We start from the raw sequence: 11,839 nt of genomic DNA, 5'->3' as shown, positions 1-11,839 counted from the left end.
TTGGCATTCAACTCAAAGAGTTTATTTTAAAACAGGTTCTTTTGTCTTGATGAGAAATAACACAGGGGCCCTTTCCAGCACCTTGATTTTCAAATCTATTTCACCCCTCCATTCCTCCCTGCCCACAGCATTTGGCAGGGCAAGCACAACCCATGTGGCCAAAGAGATGACAATTCAGGGGCAAAAGGGAGACATATACACCCCCTGGGGGTGGGATTCAACAGTTCAGTCTGTCCCCAGGTCTAGGTCAGAGCTCAGGGGCACAGGGCTCCCCAGCAGGTGGTGGCACCCTCAACTCAGCATCATGCCTCACAACAGTGAAGAGTCCCACCACAGCAAGCAGGGCCATGACCATGACAGCTGAGCAGATGCTGAACATGTTCCGGGTACCTGTTTTTCGATCACTGTCATGGAGGACCAGGAGCCCTAAGCAGGCCAGCAGATGCAAGGGGACCCGGAACCAGTTAAGCACTCCTGCCTGTTCCATCTCAGGGATTACTTTTCTTCGTAGGAAGCTCATACTGGGAAAGTACAAACCACAGGCCAGCTCTATGAGCAGGAAGGCAACAAATGACTCCACTGGGCTCTCTTGGCCTGGACTGGTGGAGAAAGTCAACATGAAGAGGGAGAAGACAACAATGAGGACAGCAAGGGATAACAAGTGCATGGGTTGGAGGTGGTACCTCTTGGAGGTCGCTATTCGATATAAGGAAGAGCCTAGCAGGCTGGCTGACATAAAACTGGAGAAGACGATGCCTAGCGGTGCTCCATGAGGATCCAGGACGGGTGTCCAGAGGAAGATGAAGATGAACACAACACTTTCAAACAGGGCTTGAATGGTACCTAGCAGCAGCACCCGTCGGTCGGACAGGAGGCAGCGAAGACCCCCTCCACAGGTCTTCAAGAATGCTCGCTGTCGGTCATAGTTCTCGCCCCAGTTGCAGAGGGCCAAGATGCCAGCCAGAGCGAGGAGGGGAATGGCAGCGACAAAGGGAGCCACGGGTCCAAGACCTAGCCAGCTAGCCACAACCTCCGCTGCCACGCCAGCTGCTACAGCCAGTGCATGGTTCCAAAAAGCAGCCCGGGCAAAGGTGGCAGGGATCCACTCAGGAGGGAAATCATGCCGTGCAACATGTTCATGAATGTACCATGACTCAAAAGCTGAAAAGAGCAGGGCTGTGGACAGTCCACCTAAAGCCCGGCCCACAAGCAGTATGAAGTAGTCCTGGGAGAGCTTGGTCATGCAGCAAAGGGAGTAGGTGAGGGAGAAGAGGACACAAGACTTCTTTCTGCCCAGCCAGTCCACGAGGGAGGAGGCCACTAGGCCAAAGAGGACGGTGGAGGCCAAGCCGCAGACATAGAGGATGGCGATCTGGCCCTCCAAGAAGTGGTAATGTTGGTAGAGTTTATAGAGGTAAGGAGCTTGGAGCCAGTCCGCCGCCAGCGCCAGGAAATAGACCTGGTAGAAGTCTAGCTGGAATCGGAGGAAGGAAGGGTTGCAGCAAGCCCTGCCCGGGGCCTTGGCCCTGCATCCGGACAGCTCCAGCCCCAGGCAGGCGGCCAGCACTAGGGCCAGGGCGAGGTAGGCCGTCACCAGCATGGCGGGGCCCGGGCTGACCTGGGGAAGAGGGCGAAAGGTAAGGGCGGGCAGGGCGCAGCTCCATGCCCTCACCCGACGACGCTCCCCGCGGTCCCCCAGAGCCCCGGCCGGAGGGACCAGGCAGGCCGGTGTCCCGGGTCCAGGGACACTCGGGATCCCTGCTCGGGGCAGCCCAGCTTCCGCGGCTCCCCACGCTCAAACCCCATCCCCGGCTCTCCTCCTCCCGGGATCCCCGCCCTGTCCCCACGAGCCCCCCACGCGCGCGGCTCCCTAGCCCGGGCTCGCCCTTCGCCGCGTTCCCCTGGCCCTGTTCTGCTCTCTCCCCCGCTCTCACCTGCTGCCCCGGTCTGCGGGGACGCTCCCGGTCGCGTCCGGCTCCCGCCCGCCCCACTCCGGCTCCAGCTGAAGCCTCCGCCCCTCGCTTCGCTTCCGGGAGCCCGGCTGGCCTGAGGCCGCCGTGGGCCCCGCCATGACAGCCCCGTCACGTGACGAGGTCCCAGCTCAGGCGGGGGAGGGCGAGGGAGAAGAGAGGGGCGGGGCCTCCTCTCCTCTCCTCCTCCCCCTCCCTTCACCCTCCTCCTCCCTCCTCCCTCCTCCTTCCTTCCTGCCTTCGGCGCTCCTGGTCCCCACCCCTGGCACGCACCCGGACGCCTGGACTGGGAAGGCGAGGAGCGGCCCCGGCTCACCTCTGCGGGGCTGGGCAGCTCCCTCTGCTCCGCGCGGGCCCCGAGGCGGGGTGGCCGGAACGCTGCATCCTCCAGGCAGGGGACCTGGGTCCGAGAAAGCCCGGCCTTTGCCTCCTCCCCCTCCCCCTTCCCTCCCTTTCCCCCTTCTTTCTCCTCCTCCTCCTCCTTCCCCTTCTCCCACTTCCTTCTCCTACCCTTTCTGCTCCCCTCCTTCCTCTCTCTCCTTCCTCCTCCTTTTCCTCCTCTTCCTCCCACTTGCCCCTCCACCCTCTTCCAACTCTCCGCCCCCCCCCCCGCCTCCCGTAACCCTCTTGCTGATAACTTTTAAGGCGCTTTGCCTCCGCTCCCGAGACGGGGCTGCTGCGGGGCTTGGAGGCAGAAATGTACCCGTAGGGTCCTGGGCAAGTCCCTTCCTCGCTCTCAGCCTCGTGTCCGGCTCTGTAAAATGGGAGTAATAGGAGAGTGTGTGTGTGTGTGTGTGTGTGTGTGTGTGTGTGTGTGTGTGTGTGTGTGTGTGTGTGTGTGTGTGTGTGTGTGTGTGTGTGTGTGTGTGTAGGATTGTTGTTAGGATCATGTGCAGTAATAATACTGTCTCATATATGGCTAGCTTGCAAAGGCACCGTACAAACTTCCCCATCATCTAGTCCTCACCACCGGGGGGCGGGGGGGGGCGGGGTAGATTCAGCGGGCACCTGCGCTGGCTATCCAGCCCTGTCCAACAGCTAGCCTTTATACTGTGCTTTAAGGTTTGCAAGGCACTTTGCACATTTCATCTTTACCGCAAGCCTTAGTGTCTGCAGCTGGATTTGAACACGGGTCCTCCTCACTCCAGCCATTCTCTCTACTCTCACACCTAGCTTTGGCTAGTCTGGCTTTAGGGTGAAGGATGGCACTTCCACTATGTTGGCCTCAGTTTCCTTGTGTGTAAAAGGAGGGCTTTGGCTTAGATGAGCTTTGAAAATCATGATACTGCACAGCTGCTTTTGACCAGGCTGGGCCTACCTTCGAATTTCTGGAAGCTGTTTCTATAAGTCTTGGTGCTTCGTGGAGCTGGGACGTGGAAGATCAGCTAATAAGACCTTTGCCTGATTTTGCACATGAAGAAATTAAAGTCCAGTTGAAAGAACATTGAATTTGGAGTCTGAGGACTTGAGTTCAAATCTCATTTCACCCTATCTGTGTGATCTTAGGCAAGTCACTTAAATTTCCTAGGCTTCTGTTTATTTCTTTCTAAGATGATGGAATTGGACTAGATTGTCTCTAAGACTATGATTATGTATTGTATTATTTTCTGTATTTCTGCTTCCCCTTCCCACCCCCTCTACCCATTATAATATAAAATAATATATAACCTTATGATTCTAAGTGAGTTACCCAAGATTATCTTGGAATTTGAATTGAGGGAAGCCAACTAAATCCACATGCCCACCCCCACCCCCTCCCTCATATGTACTACAACATTCTACCACAGCTGGAGAATGCAGGAATGGGCCAGGTAGTTAAGATGCTTGTCGAAAGGGACTCATCTAACATCCTACTATAATCTAGTCATGTGCGATTCCTTTTGAACAGACCTCCATTTAGGGCTGAGGCTGCAGATGGAGAGGCTGGTGGTAGAGGGCAAGTGTGGAAAAAACACTAGCCTTGGAATCAAGACACATCCTCCTTAGCATGACTATGGGTAAGTCACATAATCAATCTGAGCCTCAGTTTTTTCATCTGTAAAATAGGAACAATATTGTAATACCTTCTATGCCAACTGAAATAATGCCTTAAAACCCTTTGCAAACCTTAAAAATGTTATCTTAAATGTCTATTATAAGTTTTCTCTACTATAACAGTAAAAACAAGAATTTCAATCCAAACTTCTTCATCTGTAGCATCTTACTGGTCCTTTCATCATCTGAGAGATAGGAAGTGATCATTCTCCTTATTTTTCAGCTGGAACAACAGGCCCAGACGAATGCAGTGATGTCCCCAAGGTCACCCTACCTGAATGTTCTGCCACTTAGCTTTGCATTACCTCCCCATGACTGAATGAGATTTTTCTTCCTTTTGAGCTTTTCTCTTGTACATAATGGGATCATGCTACATAGAAATATAAGGAGAAGTACAACATGGTCTATGACTCTTCCTCCAAAGAAGGGGAATGTTTTATTCCTTATTTTGAATAGTGTAAAATTCAAATCACCTGTTAAATGGGGGAAAATACATAGGTAAAATTACCTGTGTAATAATTATCTAAGCTGCTAGGTGGTACAATGGGTAGAGCACTGGGCCTGGAATCAGGAAGACCTGAGTTCAAATTTAACCTCAGACCCTTATTAGCTGTGTGACCCTGGGCAAGTCACTTAATCCTCTTTGCCTCAGTTTCCTCACCTGTAAAATGAGCTGAAGAAGGAAATGACAAACCATTCCAGTATCTTTGCCAAAAAATCCCCAAATGGGGTTCGGTCAGACACGACTGAACAATAACAAATTATCATCTGTATTTATTTTTATTATTGGCCCATTCTGAACAAAACCATTCCTTGGGATTTTGCTGGCTCTTAAGAGCTTTGACTAAACCATACTTGGGAAGAAACCCCAGGGTTTTACAAATTAACCAGTCTAACCAAAAGGATTTGGAGGGGATAAAGGCTGAGAGCCCCACACCTCCAAATTCCCCTCACCAGGACCTCTTTGTTATGTATCTGAGGCAGGGTGTCCTGGCTCCTCAGTTTGGGGAGGAATTCTGGGAACTGTTTTGACAATTCTTCTTCCCTTTCCTTAGTGGGGAAATGGAAATCTTCAAATGGAATATTTCAGGAATGAGCATGGCACAAATAGAGGAGACGTTCGGGTCCTGGCAGAACAGGAAACACTTATGTTGTCCAAGTGAGATGCAGGACCCAAGGAGAAAGAAAAAAGGGTAAAGACAGGCAGAAGAGAGAGATAAGAGAGAAAAAGATGGAGGGGATGATAGAGATAAAAAAAAAGACAAAGGCAGAAGGGAAAATAAAAAGAGTAATGGAAAAAACCAAAACTGACCCGAAAAATGGGTGGAGGGGTGGGAGGGGGTAGCAGAAATACAAAGGCAAGTTTCAGAAGAAAGCAAAAATGGAGGTGAAGATAGGGACAGTGAAATAAAGAGGGGAAAGACAGAGGAGATGGGTGATTAAGATGGTGGAAAGGGGAAAACCAAAATATAGAAACAGGAGAGGAAATTGAGACAGAAGAAACAGAGTAGAGTTTAGCCTGACACAGGGAGAGAGGCAGAGAGATGGAAAAGGATAAAATGTCCCGGAGTCAGCATGAGAGGCAGAAAGACAGAGGGAAGATATACTGAGGGAAGGACTGTGAGACAGGTGAAAAGTCACAGTGCCAAGGACTTGGGGGGAGACAAATACACAATGGCCCGGAGACAAATACACAATGGCCCAGAGACAGTTTGGAAGAGAAACGTAGAGTGAGGAAAGAAGACTCTTGCCTTCTGCCCCTCAGAAGTATTAGACCATTAGATCTGAACTCTAACGTCTTTATGGGATGCTGTTTGCCTTCCCCTAGGGCCAAAGGTAGGTTAGAAAGAGAGTGACTGGAAGCAAGTGTATTTGGGAAAAACAAAGTGGAAAGAAGTGTTGGAAAGAACCACGTGATGTTCTCCTCTCCCGGATTTCCACTCCCCACTTAGACCAGATGGGCAAGAACATCACTTATGAGATTACCTGGAGTGGGAGGGAGGGGAGTAAGGGATTGAGGTCATGGGACTAGGGAGATACCTAAATACAGAAACATCTACGAAGAGAGACAGTCAGAAAGACATAAAGATAGTGGTAGGCAGAGAGAGAACATCACACAAAGGTGAGCCTTAGGAAGGGAGAGAGATCTGAGGGAAGGGGGTTAAAAATCACAACTTAAGTCTCTTTTTCCAATCCCAGGAGATGGGCCAGTCTGGACAACAGAGCACCAGGGTTCTAGTCCCTTGAGGGCTCTCAGGGATTTTGGTCGGAGTGAGTGGTGTGAAGTATAAACAAAATATCCTCCAACTCTCTCAAATGAATAAAGTTTCTCTTACCTGTATAGAAGTCTCTTGTTCCAGTGAGAGATACTAAGAAGATTCTCACCCCAAGACTAGTACAGCTGAGAAAGTTCATTAACCTAGGGGGGAAAAATGTTTTTGGCCCCTAGAAGTTGCAGATGATGAAGTTCTCATGACGATGAGAATGGTCCTTGGGCTACCAAGTAGTTCCCAGTTGGCCCAATGGAACAGCCAAGCCTCTCTGTCCCTCCAGGTGGGAGTGGCTGCCTAGACCACCCCAGGTTGAGGGGATTCCAGGAAGGGAGACTTAGAGAGGGAGAGGCAGCAATAGCAGTGGGAAGAATTTTGGGAGGAGGACAAACTCCACAAAGGAACAAAAGCCAACCTAAGCCATTGAACAACAACCCCCAGAGAGCTGGAGACCCTTGCAACAACAGCTGCAGCAGCTGGCAGGGGGGCTGGGACCCTGAGCATAACAGCTGTAGTTGTTGCCATAGCAACAACGGGAGCAAGGACGGGTTCCCTGGCCCCTAAAGGAGGGACAGGTGGGGCCAGGGGTGGGATGGGAACAGGTAGAGGGGTGGCTAGGGCAGGGAGGATGGGGACAGGCAGGGCAAAGACTGCAGAAATCAGGGCATGTGCAGGGTGAACAAGCAGGGCAGGGGGTGTGAGAGCAGGCTAAGGGTGGATAGGCACAGGATGGGCAGGGGAGATAGGGGCAGGCAGGACAAAGGCAGGCAGAAGGACAGGAAGGGCAGACAAAGAAAGGGTAGGGAGAACAAGGGCAGGCAGGAGGAGGACAGAAGGGGCAGGGACAGGAAGAAGGGGGACAGTGAGCAGAAGAATTGGGGGACTGTCTGGGGAGAGCCTTCTTGCCCTGAGGCCCCAAGCGCAAGCCCAGAGAGAAGTCCATCCAGCAGCAGAAGTAGCAGAATGGGGGTGCTGCAAGGGGAGGGATAGAGCTGGAGAAGAGGGTGGGACTGGATTAGTCCTGAGCCTCGCTGAGCTGCGATGATCCTGAGTGGATGGCTCCACCCATCTCTGCACCCCCAGATAGTCCTTCCCCTGACCCCTAGCCTACCTCTAGGTTAATCTTGCCTCTCTCTTCCATTTCATCCCTGACTCTAGACAGATGGAAGTTTCAGAAGAAGGGACCTGGACACAGGGAAACTAAGCAGCTGTTCCCCACAAACCCTCAGATACTTGGGGCCCCTGGAAGAACACCCCATCTAGGTTTCCTCCCTCCCTTCCTATTACAAAGGCTGGGACAGGCAGGGTTACAGACTCGGCATCCCTTTGGTGGCTTTGAGAAGGAGTTAAGTCTGAAGGAGAAAAACCAAGAATTGGAAAGTGGATACTGGTAGATCTTGTGCCTGCAGGAGATTGAGGAAGACCTCACTGGAGAAAAAAAAGGGTTCAAGGAGTGGGGGGAGGGGAAAGGGGAGCAAGATGTCCAAGTTCTGGGAGTTTCCAGAGTGGGGAAGTCCCAGGGTGTGGGGATGGAGGTGCTACAAAGGCCTCACCCAGCTCTCTGGCCTTGGGGGTATAGGGCATAAGGAAGAAAATGGGTCAAAGCAACTTTAGGAGTTAACCCTATTCTTTCTGTGGCTTTCTTGAGTTTTACAGCCATGGAGTCAGCAGAAAGCCTGCCTTAGGAGGAAGCATGTTATCATGGGAAAATTACTGGATAGGGAAATTAGAAGATTCAAGTCTTCTTGTGACCTTGGACAATACTTTGTTGTGTGACTTTGGGCAAGTTATTGCCTTGGCCCACTAGCGAAGTGTGGCCTAGATAATCCCTAGGGTCTCTTTCAGTTCTAACATTTCTGAACATTTAGTGATATTCCCCCCCCCTTGAAAACCCCTTCCACAAAGCCCCTCCTACTCTCTCCAGAGACCCTAGTACTGTCCTCAGACTGAAGTAACTGCTCCCTGGTGGAAAGAGAAGGGATAGCTTGGCATTCACCCCATTCCCCACTTCTCCGCAGGAAGGAGTGGGGGACTGCTTCCCTGGCTTCCAAGATTCCTATCGTCCTTAGTTGTGAAGGGGAGGGAAGGGAATAAGCATTTACTTAGTGCCTACTATGTGCTAGGCACTTTGCTGAGTGCTTTTTACAAGTATTATCTTATTTGATCTCACAACAACCCTTCAAGGTAGATGCTAGGGTGGAGGAATAAGTATCTCTGTAATCCACGATAAGACGTGAGGTGTTTGAGCAGGCTATGGGAGACTTAAACCCTTCCCTCTACTGAAGGGGGCTTAGAAGTTATAAAAAGAACACATACACACACACATACATACACTACATACACACACACTAGCAAACCTAGAACAGAAACTTTCAAAGAGCCTCAAACAGTTTAAGGCATGGCTATACACTCTCATTGAAGATTCAGCAAGTAAAAGACAGGTTGGTACTTGTCTAACTTTGGGTGAGGCAGGCTATGAGAGAAGAAAAGACTTTTCTGCTTGATAGGGGCTCCATCTGGAGAGAAGGAGATGATCTGACCCAGAGGGGACTTACTGGCTGGGAGTTAGTAATCCTGTTATTTAGTTCCATCCCAGGAGACTCCATAATTTTCCCTTCTGGATCCCTGCTTTCCTTTTCTATGTGTTGAGAAGTGGAATGTGAGGAAGAAAGGATTCATACCAGGACAGGGTCAAGGACAGGACCCAGGCATCCAAGTCTCCTAACCTCTTGCTCTGACCACCAGAGGGTGCTCACTACCCCCTTTGGAGCTGAACTCAGACATGGGGAACAGAGAGGTAGACACCCCTCTCCACCAGATAGGAAGGATCCCTCCTGAGGTCATGGCCAGCTGTCCCTATAGTAACTAGATGGAGAAAGATGCTCTAACGGTAGTATGGGATAGGACCTGAGGTGTAGGAACTAGGCCAACAAATAAACATTTATAAAGCACCTACTATGTGCTTTATAAAAAAAAAAAGCACCAGACTAAGTGCTATGGATACAAAGAAAGTCATAGGACAGTTGCTGCTTTCAAGAAGCTCATAGTCTAGTGAACTATGAAGGGAGGAAGGGTGAGGAAGTGATGTTATCACAAGACATCCCCAAGGGTTTGTGACTTTTCCCCTATCACATACATAGATGCACCTCCTGGTTGTGGGGGGAGCTGGCAAGAGGAAGATCAGCAGGTTGGCACAGAGTGAACAAGGAGGGGGGGTAAGTTTGGCACAAGCCTTGGGGCTGAGAGCAGACCAGGGAGTCAGGGCTATGTTGTACAAAACATGTTTTCTTCTAACGCTTCCCTGGTGCTCTTTCCCCCATGGGCACTTCTATGCCCTAATGATTCCCTTGGAGGCCCTGGCACAGTTCCAGCCTTATGTGCATCTCCCCATACCCCCAAGCTGTCAACTGCCTTCACCTCTACCAAGGGAGCACTGAGAACATCCTGAATGGAGGGTACTTCAGTAATGCTATTCAAAAGGCACAGGTTGAGAAGCTGAGGTGTTCTTGGAGGAGTGGAGGTGCTTCTCTAAGTGGCTCTGTGTCTCAAATACATTGCTTTCTGGTGGTCATTTATTTTTTCCGCCCTTCTCTTCTATCCTTAGCTTCCTAGCCCTGCCCTTTCTTCCTCCTACTCACGGTCCAAGGTCTGGGGTTCCCTTCTTTGCCCTTGAGGTAGGAGACAAATTTTGGCTTACATGGCAAAGGAAGACTAGATGAGTTGAACACCTAGACTCTGTCCCTTTCTTTGCACCACAGAATGGGAGTAGGTTAATTCTGGGGAATAGGAACAGGAGACCAGAGGGATCCCCCATGACGTCATTATATCAGATTGCATTATTGACCAACGAGTTTACCATGACCTCAAGTAGAGGGGCTAGCATGAAAGGAGTGCTGGAGGGAAAGAAAGGGGAAGGGGAGGCAGAGAACTGTGTCATTCAGGGTCCCTCATTAACTCTCAATGGTGAATAACCCAACTGGGGAACCAGGAATTCTGACTTCCAGCCTCCTGGGACCAATGGGGTGAAAGGCAGCTCTAAGTTTTGTACCTTGTTCCCCTCTTTCCCCCTTCCTTCATCTCTTCCAGCCCCCAACTGGCTCTCTATTTGCTTTGACTTCAGGCCAGCGCTACAGAGACCCCGGTTGTTGGACACTCTCAAGCAGAGTGGGAGTGGTGCGTGTGTGTGTGTGTGTGTGTATTCCTAGAGAAGGAGCCTAGATAGAGCTGGACTGTCAAAGTCAAGGGCTGGCTGCTCGGACTGACTAGGGATGAAGGGAACCCTTAGGACGTAATTAAATCTAGAGTCTGAACACGCAGACAGTAGCTGCCTCCCCTTCTCTTTTAGCTTCCTCCCCGCCCCCACCTCAGTCGATTGTCCCCGTCCCTTTCTCTCCTATCATGGTCTCCATTCCTGCTTCCCCCTCTTGGAACAAGGCTTGTTCTGCTCGAAGACTCCTCTTGGTAAAGAGAAGGGAGGGCTTGTGGCTCTCTCCGGTGGTGAGCTGGCCTGAAGGTGATGCCTAGGGAGGGTATCCTGGGATGTGGTGCCTGGGTTTGTGTGGGGATGCCCGGGAAAAGGAGGGGAGAGGTAACGGTGTCCCCGCCCGGCTCAGAACAGGAGACTCATTCACTGTAAACCAAGTACAGATGTGCCAGGGAAGCGGATCTAGACCGCTTTTCCAAACCGCAACTGGGTTCCGCCCTTCTGTTCTCCGCCCCCCTCCCCAAACTATACTGAGCAGAAAGAGTTAATTGTGTAGAGAAGCCCTCTCCCCCCAAGACATACACGGGGGCTCCACCATCTCCCTAGCCAGGACGCCTGGGTCCACCTCCAAGCCAGGATGCCTAGGTCCAACTTCTCTGACAGCCCCTCCCCGCTCCAGCGTGGCTCCCAGAGTAACCGAGTAATGTCAACAGCAGCCGTGGCCGCTCCGGGGACTGGGCCCCAGGAGGACTGATTCCTAGCTCCTCCCAGCCCCATGGACCGAGAGAAGACCTAGTTATCCTAGCCTCCAGCGTCTCGTTCTCCCGGGACCGAGAAAGAGCCCTTCTCCTTTACATTATTTCAACAATCTCTAGCAGCCCAAGAACCAACGAGTGAATCCGAAATGGAAAATGTGATGGTACCCAGGAGTCCTAGTCCCCGTCTCTCCAAAGTCTCCTAACCGAGTACCTATTGGACCCTAGAGAGTAATTAGTGGAAGACGGAATAAATTCTTTTGGGCAGCGTCTCCCAGACCAGTTTCCACAATCATCCAGCGAAGCCTACCCTTTTCCATCCCGCCTCCTCTTTTCTTAGGGCTCCCCCTTAAAGAGGTAGATGATTGGAGAGAGGGGACTCAAGGAGGGGCCTAAACTCCCAGAATCCCACCCCTTCTTTACGCTCCTCCCTCAATGTTTTCCCCTTACCTTCCCCTTCCCCCAAATCCAACAACTGGGTCTGAAATGGGGCAAACCTTCTTTGTCACACTGCTGGAAATTTAGTGTGTGGTTGCGATGGACTTAGACACACAGACACACAAATGCCATCAGACAGTGACAGACACACCCACTCACAGTCAATAA

At 51.2% G+C, this 11,839-nt stretch overlaps 1 protein-coding gene and 1 long non-coding RNA gene across 3 annotated transcripts; one reads left to right on the top strand and one right to left on the bottom strand.

Moving 5' to 3' along the window:
- On the bottom strand, nt 1-2,383 carry MFSD5 (major facilitator superfamily domain containing 5). Of its 2 annotated transcripts, none has more exons than XM_072654807.1 (2): nt 2,287-2,383; nt 1-1,618 (listed from the first exon to the last, which is right to left on the bottom strand). In XM_072654807.1, the coding sequence occupies exon 2, from the start codon at nt 1,598-1,600 to the stop codon at nt 248-250; it is 1,353 nt and encodes a 450-aa protein (XP_072510908.1). In that variant the 5' UTR covers nt 1,601-1,618; nt 2,287-2,383; the 3' UTR covers nt 1-247. The 2 variants fall into 2 exon arrangements, with proteins under 2 accessions (XP_072510908.1, XP_072510907.1); XM_072654806.1 differs by lacking the exon at nt 2,287-2,383 and adding an exon at nt 1,935-2,117.
- Nucleotides 2,384-2,415: 32 nt separating this feature from the next.
- LOC140534140 (uncharacterized) lies at nt 2,416-4,402 on the top strand. The gene is made up of 3 exons (XR_011977177.1): nt 2,416-3,476; nt 3,859-3,967; nt 4,228-4,402. It is a non-coding gene; the product is annotated as an uncharacterized lncRNA (long non-coding RNA).
- The last annotated feature ends 7,437 nt before the right edge of the window (nt 4,403-11,839 follow it).

The sequence above is a fragment of the Notamacropus eugenii genome, chromosome 3 (assembly GCF_028372415.1).
Source record: "Notamacropus eugenii isolate mMacEug1 chromosome 3, mMacEug1.pri_v2, whole genome shotgun sequence".
NCBI lineage: Eukaryota > Metazoa > Chordata > Mammalia > Diprotodontia > Macropodidae > Notamacropus > Notamacropus eugenii.
The sequence above is the reverse complement of the archived record's forward strand: the minus strand, read 5'-3'. Positions and strand labels throughout refer to the sequence as shown.

Coding starts and splice junctions, on each gene's coding strand:
- MFSD5 (XM_072654807.1), bottom strand. CDS start 1,600: ATGCTGGTGACGGCCTACCTCGCCCTGGCCCTAGTGCTGGCCGCCTGC.